General features: G+C 39.9%; 1 protein-coding gene across 4 annotated transcripts; it reads left to right on the forward strand.

The window, feature by feature from the left end:
- Positions 1-1,394: 1,394 nt before the first annotated feature.
- On the forward strand, positions 1,395-12,199 carry LOC110366714 (beta-1,3-galactosyl-O-glycosyl-glycoprotein beta-1,6-N-acetylglucosaminyltransferase-like). Of its 4 annotated transcripts, none has more exons than XM_036143767.1 (6): positions 1,395-1,478; positions 7,408-7,469; positions 8,069-8,604; positions 9,068-9,161; positions 9,661-10,065; positions 10,147-12,199. In XM_036143767.1, the coding sequence occupies exons 3-6, from the start codon at positions 8,297-8,299 to the stop codon at positions 10,651-10,653; spliced, it is 1,314 nt and encodes a 437-aa protein (XP_035999660.1). In that variant the 5' UTR covers positions 1,395-1,478; positions 7,408-7,469; positions 8,069-8,296; the 3' UTR covers positions 10,654-12,199. The 4 variants fall into 4 exon arrangements, with proteins under 4 accessions (XP_035999660.1, XP_035999659.1, XP_035999662.1 ...); XM_036143766.1 differs by lacking the exon at positions 1,395-1,478 and adding an exon at positions 1,870-2,144; XM_036143769.1 differs by lacking the exon at positions 1,395-1,478 and adding an exon at positions 1,870-2,144 and having other exon boundaries at positions 8,257-8,604.
- The last annotated feature ends 2,995 nt before the right edge of the window (positions 12,200-15,194 follow it).

Here is a 15,194-nt window from a genome sequence, read left to right on the forward strand (position 1 = left end):
CTTCAACTTATTTAATCTACCAAAGTCATAGAAATGTTTACAGACACATCAGCGCTGAGGGGCTCTTGATCGGCAAGAAGCCCCTACTGTTCATCTCACAAGCATTATAAAGGAATTTAGGAACACTCTCATGCAAGGGCTGTACACCTCCTAACTGCGTCATCAGTGGAGAAAGTGTATCACCTCCGGGACACTATCTGACAGATTGTGTCATATCCTTGTGTCGGTGCTATCTTAGTGGGGCATGCTGTTCCTGGGTTAAGCGGTCCGTTCCACTGACACAGTCCATATCTTAACATCAATCACCAGTCAATTAGCCCAGATCAGCTCCACCTGCTGCCAGTAATTACTGCCAACTCCGGTCGCCTGTTCCCCTGTCTGTTTATACCTGCCTCAGTCAACTCATCCCTGCCAGAATGTCTTGTCTTTTGTGATGTGTTCTGCCTCTACCAGTTGTTCTCAGCCAACAGGATTCTTCTGATGAAAGTTACCTGTGTCTGTGTGCTGCACAAGTCTACTTGTTTCCCCCTGAGATCCAGCCGCTCGCTCTACCCATTCCGGTGATTCCTGGATCCACATCGCCTGTTCTGGTCTGTCCCTGCCTTCAACACTGGTTTGGCCTTTCACTGCCTGCAACCCTTCGTCAATCTGGTTCTGCTTGCCTTCCTCATTTGCCACTACTCATCCCCTTCAATAAACCTTTTTAAAACACAACTCTGTGTTTGGCTGAATATCAGGTTCACCAGCTTTATCCAGTACAGATAAATCTTCAAACTCTAGCAGCACTTGTGGAGTACCACAGGGTTCAGTCTTTGGGACAATTCTCTCTCTCTCTCTCTCTCTCTCTCTCTCTCTCTCTCTCTCTCTCTCAGACTAGGATTGGGGACCACTGCACTAGACCAACACTCACCCCCTTTTTTTCCCCCCAGCAGTCTTCAGAACTCCTGCCTGACACAAAATATTTAGTTTTATAAACAGATTAGGTTTTTGTTGATAAATGCATTATACTTCAGAATTAGATGCTATTTTGAGATGCTAACGTTGGTTACTTACATTTCTCAAGTTCCACAAATCCAAACAGTCTCTCCTGCTTCTTTAAAGAACTGCACTCAGCGGCTTTCACCTATTTTAATGCTGATAATATTCAGTTTTTTAACTGGGACTAGTTTTGTAGCCTGATAACCGCAGTATCCAGTATGAATCAAAACTTAAATCTCGCGCTCCAAGCAAGCACGCACACGCACACACTAGAAAACAGCCAATCAGAAAGAGGGAAGGCAGAATTTAAAGCAGAATAACCAATGACAGTGGAGTTAAACAGCACAGAGCACAATCACGTGTGCTGCAGATTTAAAGGGGCAGGACAGACCGGGCTGAGCGGTAGAAGCAGCGACGCAGCGGAGCTGCAAGAGGAGAAGAAGGGCAGAGTGAGGGCACGTTATGTGGATCATGTAACCGGCCACGATTACCGTATTATGGTAGATCTAAATTATTATTACTTTTGGACACACACACACACACACACACACACACACACACACACACACACACACACACACACACACACACACACACACACACACACACACACACACACATAAAAAAAAAAAAACACTGACAAAAGGGCACTTTAGGCATCAAGGGGAAAAGGGGCAGGTGCTCAGCATCCCCCTGCACGTCCCTGCTTTTATCCATAGGTGTTTGCTTATATTTTAGTTCCTACTTTTGTGGATTTAGTTCTGAGTTTATTTTGTCATATTTCCTGTGGTTTCCTTCATATCTTTGTTCACCTCTCCTCAGCTATTTTTTTTTTTTTTTTTTGCATTTATCTTAGCTGTTTCTCAGTTTCCTCCTGATTATTTCCACCTTTGTTGCAATATTTTTCTTTCCATTTCTTCACCTGAAAGCTGCACCGCTATCTTTTTCCATTTTGCTGGATTGTTTCGTTTCTGAGCTGTCCAGGATGTACCCTGCCTCTCGCCCGTTGGACTCCTGGAGATAGGCACCAGCTCTGCTCCTTTTTAAATCCGTGCCCCATGTGCCCATGTTCCTCTGTTCTCGTTGGCTTTGTTTGGCAAGTTCCAGTACCAGTTCCAATCCAGTTCCTGTGCTTCCTGTCTGATCTCCTTGTGCAAGACTACTTTGTAAGTTTTCTTTACCATTAAAGCGCTGAGCCCGATTCCCAGTTCTGCTTTGCGCGATTCCTTTTCTGACTTCGTGATTGTTTACGCATTTCTAACAAAACTATTGAAGGTCAGTGCTGTTGCCGTATTTTGAACGACTGTGTCCCTGGGATGTAATGGATCGGGCATTTGCAAACTTTGTAGTTATAATTTGAATTTGAAGAACTGGCTTTCAGAATAAAAGCGTGAGGATGAACCGAAACCTTAAACACTCTCCATCCGTCTGCAAAAAGGGAAGGGATCAGGTCGGACCACTAGTAAGAAACATCTTCCATGGTTAAAATAATAATAATTACGGAGTTGGTGTTACCACATGTCTATAACAGATTTTACATTATTTTCTAGTTATGGTATGAAGTGTTTGCCCTTTTTTTTGCCATTCTTGTTTGGACATCGACGCCTGTTGCGCGGTGGATAATTTAATTCAGATGCAAGGGCGTACATATATTTTCACACTACTGTTTTAACACGGCTAACGTTTCACTCGCAGCCTAACAACGAAGTATATTATTTTACGCAGAGTTTTATATTCATTTCGGCGGAAGGTCCGCGTCCTTTTTTTTTTCTCTCAGCGCTATGCGCGATTAAGTTTTTGCCACGGGATGAAACGCGACGAACAGCGCTGTTTGTTCGCTTCAGTGTGGTGACGGAACATTGCGACCGATCTGCCGATTTTATTTTTATTTGTCTTTTTTTAAGTTCTACTGTAAAACACACACACACACACACACACACACACACACACACACACACACACACACACACACACACACACACACACACACACACACACACACACACACACACACACACACACACACACACAGAATACAAAAGAATATAGTAATCATGATTACTAATATCTGAATGATATGATTACTGATGTTTAAAACAACAGGAGACACAGCTCTGTTTATTGTGTGGAATATTAACCAGCGTGCAGCTTATCTGAAATTAATCTTTAGCAGCTCTGGGTCTGTTTGTCTTAATAATAATAATCATCATCTTTATTGACATTGCAATATTTGTTCTCTGCATTTAGCCCCCCAGTGGGCTTGCCCCCCAGGGAGCAAACTGGGGTTAAGAGTCTTGGGAGCCAAAGTGGCAGTCGAATCCAGAACCTCTAGGACACAAGTGTAATGCAATAACCACTAAGCCACCACTCCCTTTAAGTCATTAGTAAAGCCTTTATTGCTAAGATGGAACAATAACATATTTTGAGGTAAAATAAATATATCAGAGGGGCATTTTTCATTTCATTTACTATATATATACGATTGTGTTGGAGTTACCTTAAAATTACATTTGCGTTTATCATGGCTTTATATAAATGTAAATAAATGAAATCAAAAATAAAACTGAATTCACACTTAACAAAACACAAATGAGTTGAAACAAATCAAACTAGACGTCATTGTACTCAAATGAATCAAATTAAATTAAGTTCAATAATTTATTGAAACCAAACCCATTGTAACGCGTTTATGTTCATGTTACTCAGACTGTGAGAATATTGCCTTAGCAGCTTTTTAACACTGATTAAAGCAGAACCGGAGAATGCAAGTTTTATTCATCCAAACCGCATTAAAAATTACCAGGAGAGAATTCATAGCAGCCTAATGAAAGGATAAATGACATCAAGGAGTGTAAATCCGAAAGTAAGAGCAGACTGCTTTGCCCAACGGTGGAAGTTTACTGGCTTATAAACGTTAACATTTCATTGTGCTTTATGCTTGCCATAAATATGTTCAAATCTTTCACTTCTGAATAGTATGTTCCCATCAATGTAACAATTAACTAAACTGAGTTGCTAAACACCTAAAATCCACCTGCCTTTTTATCAACTTTGTGACCTCTAAAATATTTTTTAGCGGTGTTCAGATCCCCAGATAAAGACTTGTTCAATACAAAGCAAAGAAGACAAATTAAATACATTTGACTTGCTTTTCCACAATGTAGTTAGGCTAAATAGAGGGTCAAAAGCAGTTATCATGTAGTTTTGGCACACTTCAACATGAATGTAGACACGATAAGTTTCAGCTGTCTAGCTCGCTGTTGATTTGGAGTTAAACAGCTGAACAGACACTCAGCGTGATGGTGTTACCACTATTTGTGGCTGTTGGTACAGATATCTTTGACTTGAAAGCCTCAGTGATTTCTACTTGCCATTGTGGCCAAATAAAAACATTTTGTCTCGTCTGAAAATAATTTTTTTTTCTCTAGAAAACCAGTGGCGGTTCTAGACCAAATTTACCAGGGGGGCCAAGGTGGGGCCAGTGTTTTTTCACAGGGGCACAGAACAAAAAAATAAAAAAATAAATAAAATGGCAATATTTAAATGTGTAATAATATTAAGTAAGCCACTTGTGGCTCTGGAACTGCAGGTTTCGGACCCCTGATCTAGCAGTTGAAAACTTTGCCCCCAGCTCAATACGGCTAAAGCTAAACATGGAACATCTTAAGTTTTAAATTCTTTTTAGTGTAAAACTGCATAGGTAAAAAATAATATTGGTCAAAGGGACCAGTCAGTTATGGTTTCTTTACCATTGGAAATAATTATGAGAAGTGTATTTATTATCATGTCTTCAGTACAAGGGCCATAACAGGGGTCAGGACCATTTCTACAGGGGCATGGGCCCCTGTTGGCCCCTGTCTAGAACCGCCCCTGTAGAAAACATTTGGCTTGTCCATATGAGTAGCAGCAATTTCTTAAGCAGAGACTTCTTTCTATAACATTCTTTTGGTTCATGTTGATGTTAAGCTTATCTAATGGTGGGCAGAGACAGTTGAGGTCCAGCAGTTTAAGATAAGCTGACTCTTGGCAATCCCTGGGTTCCTCCTACACATCCTCCCCATTTTTGTTTTACCCAAGGTGATAGTTTGAGCAACATGGATAAAAGTTTAATACAGTTGGATATTTCAGCCAGACTGGCTCCAAACACCTCAGGACTAGTTTTGCAATGTATAAAGCAGGATGACATAAAACTTCTGGAATGGTACCAAACTCAACAATTAGATAATGTATAGATTATTATTATTATTATTATTATTATTATTATTATTATTATTATTATTATTATTATTATTATTATTATTATTATTATTATTATTATTCCTTTATTTAACCAGGAAAAGACCCATTGAGATTAACAATCTCTTTTTCAAGGGAATCCTGGCCAAGATAGCAGCAAAAGATTACATTACAATTTACATTACAGTTTACAATCTATCTAAATTTACATCTATCTAAATAAGAATTTCATAAAACAGTTACAAACCATAGATTTCATTTCCAAACTTTTGAGCAATCGTTTAAAATGTCCGATCGGAATCAAATCCTTCAACTTCCAGTCTTTCTGAAGATTGTTCCATGCTGTGAGGGCAGAGTACTGAAAAGCTGTCTTTCCAGCTTCAGTGCGGATCCTAGGTACAGACAGAAGCAGATACTCTTGAGAACGTAGAGAATACAGTCCAGCCGCTCTTGGTTGAATGTACTCACAGAGGTATGAGGGGAGCAGACACAGAATACCCTTATAAATGATCATATACCAGTGAGTGAGTCTACGTGTCTCTAATGCTGGCCAGCTCACATGTATATAAAGTTCACAGTGGTGTGTGCGAGGCTTACAATTTGTGATAAATCATAGAGAGGCATGGTAAATTGAGTCTAACATTTTTAAAACTTGATCTGGGGCATTAATATAGATTAGGTCACCATAGTCCAGAATGGTTAAAAACGTTGCAGCTACCAGTCTCTTCTTCGACTTAAAAGAGAAACAAAGAAGAAGAAGCCAATTTTCAGTCTGAGTTTTTTAATCAGTTGTTCAACATGAGGTTTAAAATTTAGATTTTCATCAATTAAAATTCCTAAATATTTAAAAGATTGAACCCTTTCTATTACACGAATACATGTGTTACAGGTCAGAGAGTGGGGTTTCTTTGGGCAAATGGGAGTTTAATGCTTCATGACACCGACTTATGGTTGCTGTGACCGAAAGGAAAACATTACCAAAAGAACGTTAATTTTACCAAGCTTTATTGTATATAAATAAAATACAGGTGCCAATATCTAAAATTTAGCAGGAATTTAAACTCACAGGAAGTGAAAAGAAAACAAAATAAATGCAAAGTTGTTAGTCTACCCTCACAAGTACTCAAAAGAAAAACAATCCAAACCGGGCAGACTAACAGAAAAGAAAATCAAACTCTAAAGGACAGCAGGAAGCAGTGACAACCCTGTCAAAACAAAAGTACAAAATTACCAAATACTCATTAAAACACTTTAATCAAATCAATCTAACCACATTAAAACACTGCTTACCTGCGTCACTTAAAACACCATATATAAAAGCCTACCTGCGGCATCAAACAACACGCCCAGGTGACACACAAACAGTAAATGTAAAAGCCTACCTGCGGCATCAAACAACACGCCCAGGTAACGCTACCACTGGAATACTGATAATGCGGCCCTGTATAAAAAACACCAAATCAGCAAAAAACATATTGAGAAAGATAAACTTAAAAAACATTTTCTTCCCAACCTACCCCAGCCAGCCAACAGCATGGATCGACCACACCCCTGAGGTCCGTTCTTCGTATATTGCTTAAAACATCCAAGATCAAATGACACATCCAAGATGATTTCATCCAGCTAATCATGATCCGGCTAATTGGGTTCTTCCAACACACCTGTTGTTTATGATTAGTATCGCTGGATTGAGTTATCTGAGACAACTGCGCGTTCATGCGTTTGTTTAAAAGGGGGAAATGTATCGATGGTAGAAACATTGATCAGCAGCGCTGCTATTGGCTGTTCAGCATGGCCAAAGAACGCCCACAGTTTTTCTCCCAAGCAGAACAAGAGCTTTTAATGGAAGGTTATGCCGAATTTGAGTCATTAATTAAAACAACGGTGAACACCTCAAAATCTGTTAAAGCCAGGAGAGAGGGCTGCAAAAAGTAGCAGACAAATTACACGCATAAGTGCTGTCCATGGTAGATGTTTCTATCACTTTCTACAGTATGATTTTTTGCATTTTAATAATTTGATATTTACTTTGTTCTTTTATATCAGAGCCTCCACGGGACCCACTAGAACATGTGGACAAGTTTACCACAGAGCTTCCACTAGCTCATAACAAACAAAACTCTTGCAAAAGGTGTGTGGGAGTTTCGTTTATGTCATTATGTCATTTTGTTTTTATGTTTTTTTTTTTGATAGGTTGGTGCTTTAGCAATGCTGTGGCAGACCACTAGGAGACTTCACTCACCCCCAGACTACAGGTTGGTAACGTTTTCAAATATGTGTGTTTTTAGTGTGTTTTCTGTGGTTGTAAGCCATTAATTTTTGCGGTTGATTAAACGTGGATATTTTACCCAGCTTTTCTGTCATCTCACTTTACTCCTCCACAATGCAACCATTTTTTAAATATCTAAAATTACTTGTGGAGACTCGAACTATCTACAGTAGAAACAAAGCAAAAATAACTAAGGGCTGCGAGAAACCACTACTGTTGCAACACATGCAGTGGGCTAATGTTAGCATTTTAGAGTATTACAGCTATCATTGGCAAAATAAAATAAACTTTGTAATTCTGTAAAAACAGTGGAAATATTTTAAAATCACACCGTAGCTATTGTTGAATTTGTTTAGCTTTACTTGTGAAGATGTTCCTAATTCCTCATTAAAAGCACAGCAGAACTGTGGAACGGTGTTGTTGTGCTGTCCTTGTGAAACCATATCTCTGTCTGTCTCAGTCTTTCTCTCTTGTCTCCATAGAAAAACAGCACCTAGAGAAAATAAATGTTTACATTATAATACATACCAGCATTGTGCATGGGACAATATTAAAATCTGACTAAACAATGTATTTTATTTTCAGGAACAGGGACTCATGGATACATAGTCAACTCTGCAACTCTATCATAGGCACTTTGGAAAATACCTCTCACTGTTATTAAAGGCTTTGTTCAACATTACAATAAATGTGTTATTGTTTAACCAATTTAAAGGTGATCTCCGACTGAATGAAATATAGAATCTTAGGAGAAACTGCTGGCTTCCATACAGAACTCACTAAAAGCATCTTTCCTGAGGTCTCCTTGAAAACATGCGATTGCTCAGACAAAGATGGCGGCAGCTGTTACTGAAGTTGAGCGTTGTGCTGGGATCACTGTTGCTGCTGTTTCTGGTCCTGCAACGGGACAGCTCCTTGTCTGCTGAACAAATCCACAGTCACAGCTGGTTGGAGTATCAGGATTATGAATTTGGCCCAGAGAGAGTTTGTAACTGCTCAGCAATCCAACGGGGAGACTTGGAGGCACTGCAGCAAGCCAAATTATTAACCATTACAAGAGACTTTCGAAAGAATATTCAGATCCCTGACGAGTATTACATTAATGAAACCGAGGACTGCAGGTGGGTGGCTTTAAACTACAGCGCCTTGCAGAAATATTCATAACCCTTGAACCTTTTTCCATTTTGTCATGTTACGACCACAATCATCAAAGTATTATATTGGGATTTTATGTGACAGGACAACACAGTGTGGAGCATCACTGTGAAGTGGAATGGAAATGATGGAAATTACCCAAAGGAAGGCTATTTACTATTTGGGTGACTTCTCAGTGGAAAGATTCATATGGATTTTATTTAATGATAGTGGAAAGAGGGCTGAATATAAACACATGGCAAGGATTTCAAGCTTTTTTGTCTTGGTCTATCAGATAAAACCTTATTAAAAAGCATTGGAGTTTGCGGTTATAATTAAACAAAATGTGAAAAGGTTTAAGGGTTTTGAATACTGTTGCAAAGCAATCTATATTTCAGTAAATAAATTAAAGAGGGAATCGGCACATACTGACATATAACATTGTTCCAGGAAATTCAAGTCAAAGAGGAAATACGTAACATTTTCTCTAAGCAAAGAAGAGGAGGAGTTTCCTCTGGCTTATTCCATGGTTGTGCATCACAAGGTCAGTAAATTCTAACCTTTAAAGGAAATGCAAATACATAAATTTGGTTTAAGCAACTTTCTCTCGTGGTATGAGATTTTACTTAAGGTTTTGGTGTAACAGAGAAATGTGTTAAGTCCTCCGGAGTCAGGGAGCAAGTCAAAGTTTGGAAAGTGTGTTTTATGTTTTAAGCTTTGGGGGGGTCCTTCATTTTGGGCTCCACATGATTTATCTTTGTGTTCACTTTATAGTCACTAGCAAATGTCAATGCCCGCATACGCAACAAAAATTTAGAGTCCACACACACATGCACGCACGCACGCACATTTTATTTTCATTCGTTAGGGTTAAAGCAGGCATTTACTGCATTTTGATAAAGAAAGCTACCTATTTCATGATTTTTCTATTGCAGTGGAATAAAAGTCTGTTAGAAAAGTTAATGTTTACTTCTTCGCAAAGTAAGGTTTCACCCATGTAAAAAAATCAAGGAACTGAATTATTTTTTTCTGTGTCAACTTAGGTGCAGAACTTTGAACGACTGCTGCGAGCCATTTATGCGCCTCAGAACATTTATTGTGTTCATGTGGATGAAAAAGCCCAGCCCTCTGTAAAAGTTGCCATTCGGAGCATTGCTTCCTGTTTCCCCAATGTCTTCATGGTCAGTCGGGCTGTGAGTGTGGTCTATGCTGGTTGGTCCCGTGTCCAAGCTGACCTTAACTGCATGGCTGACCTCTATAATGCCAGTGCAGAGTGGAAGTACTTCATCAACCTTTGTGGCCAAGACTTCCCTCTAAAAACTAACTTGGAAATGGTAAGGATGCTGCGCTCACTGAAAGGTGGCAACAGCCTGGAGTCAGAAAACATGCCTGAAGGGAAGAAGTGGAGGATATCACAGATTCACGAGATTGTTGATGGGACAATAAAGGTACATTTGAAGAACATTTGTAGCTACGTTAGTCTCAAGACTGGCATTAATTGTGATTCTTGTGTATTTCTATGCTTTCAGTCAACGGGAAAGTCGAGGAGTCCACCTCCCTTCAACCTGCCCATTAAGTCAGGGAACGCCTACATCGTGGTAACTCGGGGCTACGTCCGCAGTGTTTTGGAAGACACCAGAATACGATCCCTTATTGAGTGGTCCAAGGACACCTACAGTCCAGATGAGTTCCTATGGGCCACCATTCAGCGTATCCCTGGTGTCCCCGGCTCAACAAGGCCCCACACTAAGTACGACCAGACAGACATTAATGCCATTGCACGGCTGGTGAAGTGGATGTGGCATGAGGGATTGGAGGATTCAGCAGTGTACCCCAAGTGTCAGGGCAACCACGTAAGGTCCATATGTGTGTATGGAGCTGGGGACCTACCATGGCTCCTGGAGAACCACCACCTCTTTGCCAACAAGTTTGACACTTATACTGATCCTATTCCTGTCTTCTGCTTAGAGAAACATCTCCGACAGAAAGCTCTGGCTGAGTCAGAGGGTAAAGATTCTTTTTGTCTACATAGATGACATCCTGCAGAAATAGCTTTGCTGTGTCCACCTGTAATTTTCTTCGCACCTGCAGACTTTCTTGGAAGGCCAACATCAACGTCTCTGCCTGACTACATTCATCATGCTTCAAAGAGTTTTATCTATGTACATTGGTAAAGGTTTCCTTTACCATTTTTCTTCAAGATCAAGTTAGACTGATGGGTTTTCCTTATACTTGGGCAGATTTGTGAAACAATCCCCTCCACAACTGTCCAGAAAAAAATATCTGGTTAGATATTGGATACTTTGCCAAAAAGGGAAACAAATTATTGGAGTTTTGGTTTAGTCCAGCCAGCTAGACTTTAGGCTTTGGCCTCCCTGGAAGATTTAAACACAACAGAGAGTGAATCATTTCTATGTCCCATTTTAACTATAGTCCTAAATTTACATGAAGTCATTAAGATAAATGTGAAAATCTCTTTAGTGGACTGAGGAAATTATCAGGTGGTGGAAGGAGCATTTGAGGAGATCACCAATCTGGTCACCATGTCCTCTGTGGAGCAGAATAACCCTGAGGACTCAGGAGAATACGATTCAATCACTGTGGCAGAGGTGCTCCCCGGTGCCAGATGTGGATGAGATTAGGCCCGAGATTCTGAAGGCTCTGGACATTGTGATGCTGTCATAGTTGACATCATCATAGTTGACAGCTTGAATGTTGTGTAGGCCTGGCATAACAGCATTGGACCATTCATTCATAACATCTTATCCTGTTGATGTTGCCCAGAGTGGATACTGAGTTGGGGAAACAAGGCAAGTTTATTTCTAAAGCACTTTTCATCAACAAGATGATTCAAAGTGTTGTACATGAACAGAAAAGAAAACCTTACAGAGGGAAATATTACATAGGAAAAGGAAAACATTACATTAAAAAAGGAATAACTAATTAAATCCTCGACTAGACTTCTTTCATACAATGACAAACATACAGAAAGCATTACTTAATTGTTTCTATTCATAAGAAACAAAATATGTAAATCTGTGGGGGTTTCTGATCTGAAGTAAATTTGTACAACTTTTTTAAAGCTACAACTAGAATAACTTTTTGTTTCATTGTTTCGCTGGAACAAGCTTCATCACTAACAAATAATAAAATACTTAGCTAATCATGCACAGAATCAGCTCCAAATTCAACTATAGTTAGAGGAACTTGTTTTATTGAGTGACTATAAATGTATATTAAATAATTTAGGTAATGAAACATCTGAATTGTCACTGTTTAGATCTACTTGGTTAAACAGATAAAGAAGTACTTCAACATTTCTTTTTATTTTTTCTTATTTTGGTGAAGTTTAATTTATTTTGTGCTCTTAAGCAAGTGTCCCCTTTTATTGGTTAAATAAAGAACAACATTTTCTGAACACAGATTAGTTTCTTGTTCATGTTCCATAAACTGCTTGATAAGACTGCTGGATTCATCTAAATATAGTTGTGCTCATAAATGTACATATACAGGCAGAGTTTCAGGTTTTTGGGGTATTTTTCACAGAATATGAATAAGAAAGCAAGTTTCCTGCCACTGGTCGGATGAAGCCATTTTTTGTGTTATATCTTTTTAAGCCACAATTACAACAGAAACTACCAACATCTGCCAGGATCCATGGTTGGTTGTGTTATTTTGTTCATTTAGATCAGGCTTTAGTTATTTTTTCATCTTTCAGGCTTGTTTTTGAAATTAGTCATGTTCCGTGTTGGTGTGCCTCTTCACTGTATTTCTTATTTCTCTTCCCTGTGTGCCTTTTCTTCTGCAGTTCCTCTACCCTACAATTAAATGTACTTATTTTATGTCCTTAGGACAGTGTTCTTCTCTGTTTTCCCCTCCTAGTGTTATTTACTGATTACCATTTCTTCCTGACTCTACATTTAGGATCTAGTAAGGGATTTCTGGTATTTTCCATTTATTCAGTTTTTGTTAGATTATTTTGTTTCCTCTCTGTGTTGGGTTCTGGAGTCTGGGCTTGTGGGGAGCTGCCCTCTTTTCTTCCACCAGGGGGAGCTATGGGGTTGCTGGCTGTCAGAAGGTGATCCCCGCGCACCTGTGTGTCATCGGCGTCATTCACTGCCAGCATAAGAGGAGCAGGCGGCCAGTTCTCCAGCGGTTGAGTGTTAACCACTAATGGTGCTCTGAGGCCCTCTGAGATAGTCCTCTGGACTTTTTTTTTTTTTATCTGAGAATCTAGCAACCTGAACCTCTCCAAAACCTTTGTACACGATTACCCTCGTGGTTCCAAGGAGAAGAACCCCTCGTTTGTCTAGTGATCAGATCCACTCCCGAGGACCTCCATTGAAGGAACCATTGAACTCCATCGATAGCTGCAAGTCCTGCTTCCGGACCCACTGACTGTCAGACTCGCTGCCCGCCCTCCAACGACTCTCCTGGTTGCAACCTGAGCATCCTCCAACCATCGGACCACGGACCAGACTCCTCCTCCTTCACTTCAGCCTTCCAGTGGAAAATAAACTTCGGTTATCTGATTTAATCTCCTAGTTGTGTATCTGCATGTGTGTCAAGCGTATTGCTGCAAAACATGACACTCTGTCGTTATTCGGGTGCAGCTCTCCCTCTTCATGTTCACCTGTTGCTTAGCTTGTTAGTTACTTTCGTCGGCCCTCCTGCCTGCCTCTGTTTTTTCCTCCCCTATTTAAACCCACCGGTTCCTGTCCTTCAGATCCTCCATTGTGTTACGTCCTGTTGGTTCTCTGAATTGCAAAACTTTGTAAGTCATTGTTATTGCCCCATTTCACAAAGTTTAGTGGAAATCCACATTAGATTCTGGGGTAAATTCCTGCATCCCCTGGCTTTTTCATTTCAGAAAGCTAGGAAGCAGTTACCCTGAGTCAAATTATGACAAAAACAATTACTCCTATTGTTTGGACTAACCCTGGCCTTTCCTGGGTGTGTACTGTCTGGAGGAGCCTGTAAACACTGGAGTGTAAATACTCTGTTAGGAGGGAAATCATTATCATTTGCAGATTCATATACTTTCAAGGATTACTGCTTTTCGCCACAGTCAATAATTTATCCTAAAATATTCTCAGCCCCCACATCACTCGTATAACACAATGAGGGCTCGCTCTTGGTTCTGGAAAAAATTCTTTGTGCTGCATTTTGTTTTATGTGCGGCTTTTTATATATCTTAGATGATGCAGAACATCTTTCAGAGGCAACCGTATGTTGCGCTGTCAAGAATGTTACTGTTGCACTAAGTTACTGTAGGGTTTAGTGGTATTCCCTTGTTACAGACACACATAATTGCAGATATCAATGACAGCAATAACTTTATTTGCTGTCATAATGTTGAGATTTCAAGCACTAGTCTTCTATATTTTAGGTTTTCCAGGCATAATTGGCTGCATAGCTAGCACTCATCCCTCACTAAATGGAGATTATGAAAATAAGTTTTATAGCATTAATGTGCAGGTATAGGACTAAATGCACTTAATGATTGTGAATGTAGTTGACAGAACATCTAATTATAGTTTTGAAAATGTAAACTGTATCCTTTTATTTTCTTATGAGAGTACAACAGCTACCTTCTCGGGGACAGAAGGCGCTCCTGCCAGTCCTATTTCCTAACCGTACTGTAACGAATGATGCTGGTAAACCCGATATTCAGCTGCACACAGAGTTGCGTCACTTTTAAGGTTTATTGTGAGGGATGAATAGTGGCGGGTGAGCAGAACCAGACTTGGACAGGTGGGTTGTGGCAGATGATGCAGGCAGGGATGAGCAGGGAACCAGAAGATGCGGGTAGAAAAAGACCAGAACAGGCGATGTGGACCGGGGAACCAAGCAGCAGGGACTCACGGGGAAACAGGCAGACCTGCAGCATGCAGGCAACTTTTAACTGAGGAGTCCAGCTGGCTGAGCACACGGGATCTTGTAGATCACACCAGAGGAGACAGGACCAGAAGAGACCTACTGGCATGGATGAGTTAGCTGAGGCAGGTATGTGTAGACAGGTGAACAGAGTTCACTAATTAGTGCAATGGGTGGATCTGATTAACAGTAAGGTGTTGGCTGGAAGGAGGCTGAGCTGGTTGGATAGTGGCTGAGAGGTGAAGGCTGATCCAAAAAAAGTGCAAAAGAAACAAACAAAAACCTAAATCATGGCACTTGCCCAGATCTGAGCCTGGACAGTCTGATTTACCAATCAATTCCCAACTAAAGACAACAGTCATACCCTTTCATTAAATGTTCTTTATCGCCTACAAGTGAAAATAAAGTAGCTGTTAATATTTTGTTAAAATAGAATTATCCACCCCTGTAAACACCTCAGCCACATTTAAAACCTATAAAAAGTTTACCTCAACTTAAATTCTATAAATATATACAAATATCATATATAATTGATATGAAAGTGAGGTTGGCACAGATATCCTCTCAGTGTATTTGTTAAATCAATAGAAATTGTCAGGAACACAAATTGACATTTGTCATTTGTAACTGCATTCTCTTCATAAAGGAATGATGGCTGGTGCTTCTGCTTCTCAAATATGTGTCCACAAATTTGTGAACT

The sequence above is a fragment of the Fundulus heteroclitus genome, chromosome 12, assembly GCF_011125445.2.
Source record: "Fundulus heteroclitus isolate FHET01 chromosome 12, MU-UCD_Fhet_4.1, whole genome shotgun sequence".
Lineage (NCBI taxonomy): Eukaryota > Metazoa > Chordata > Actinopteri > Cyprinodontiformes > Fundulidae > Fundulus > Fundulus heteroclitus.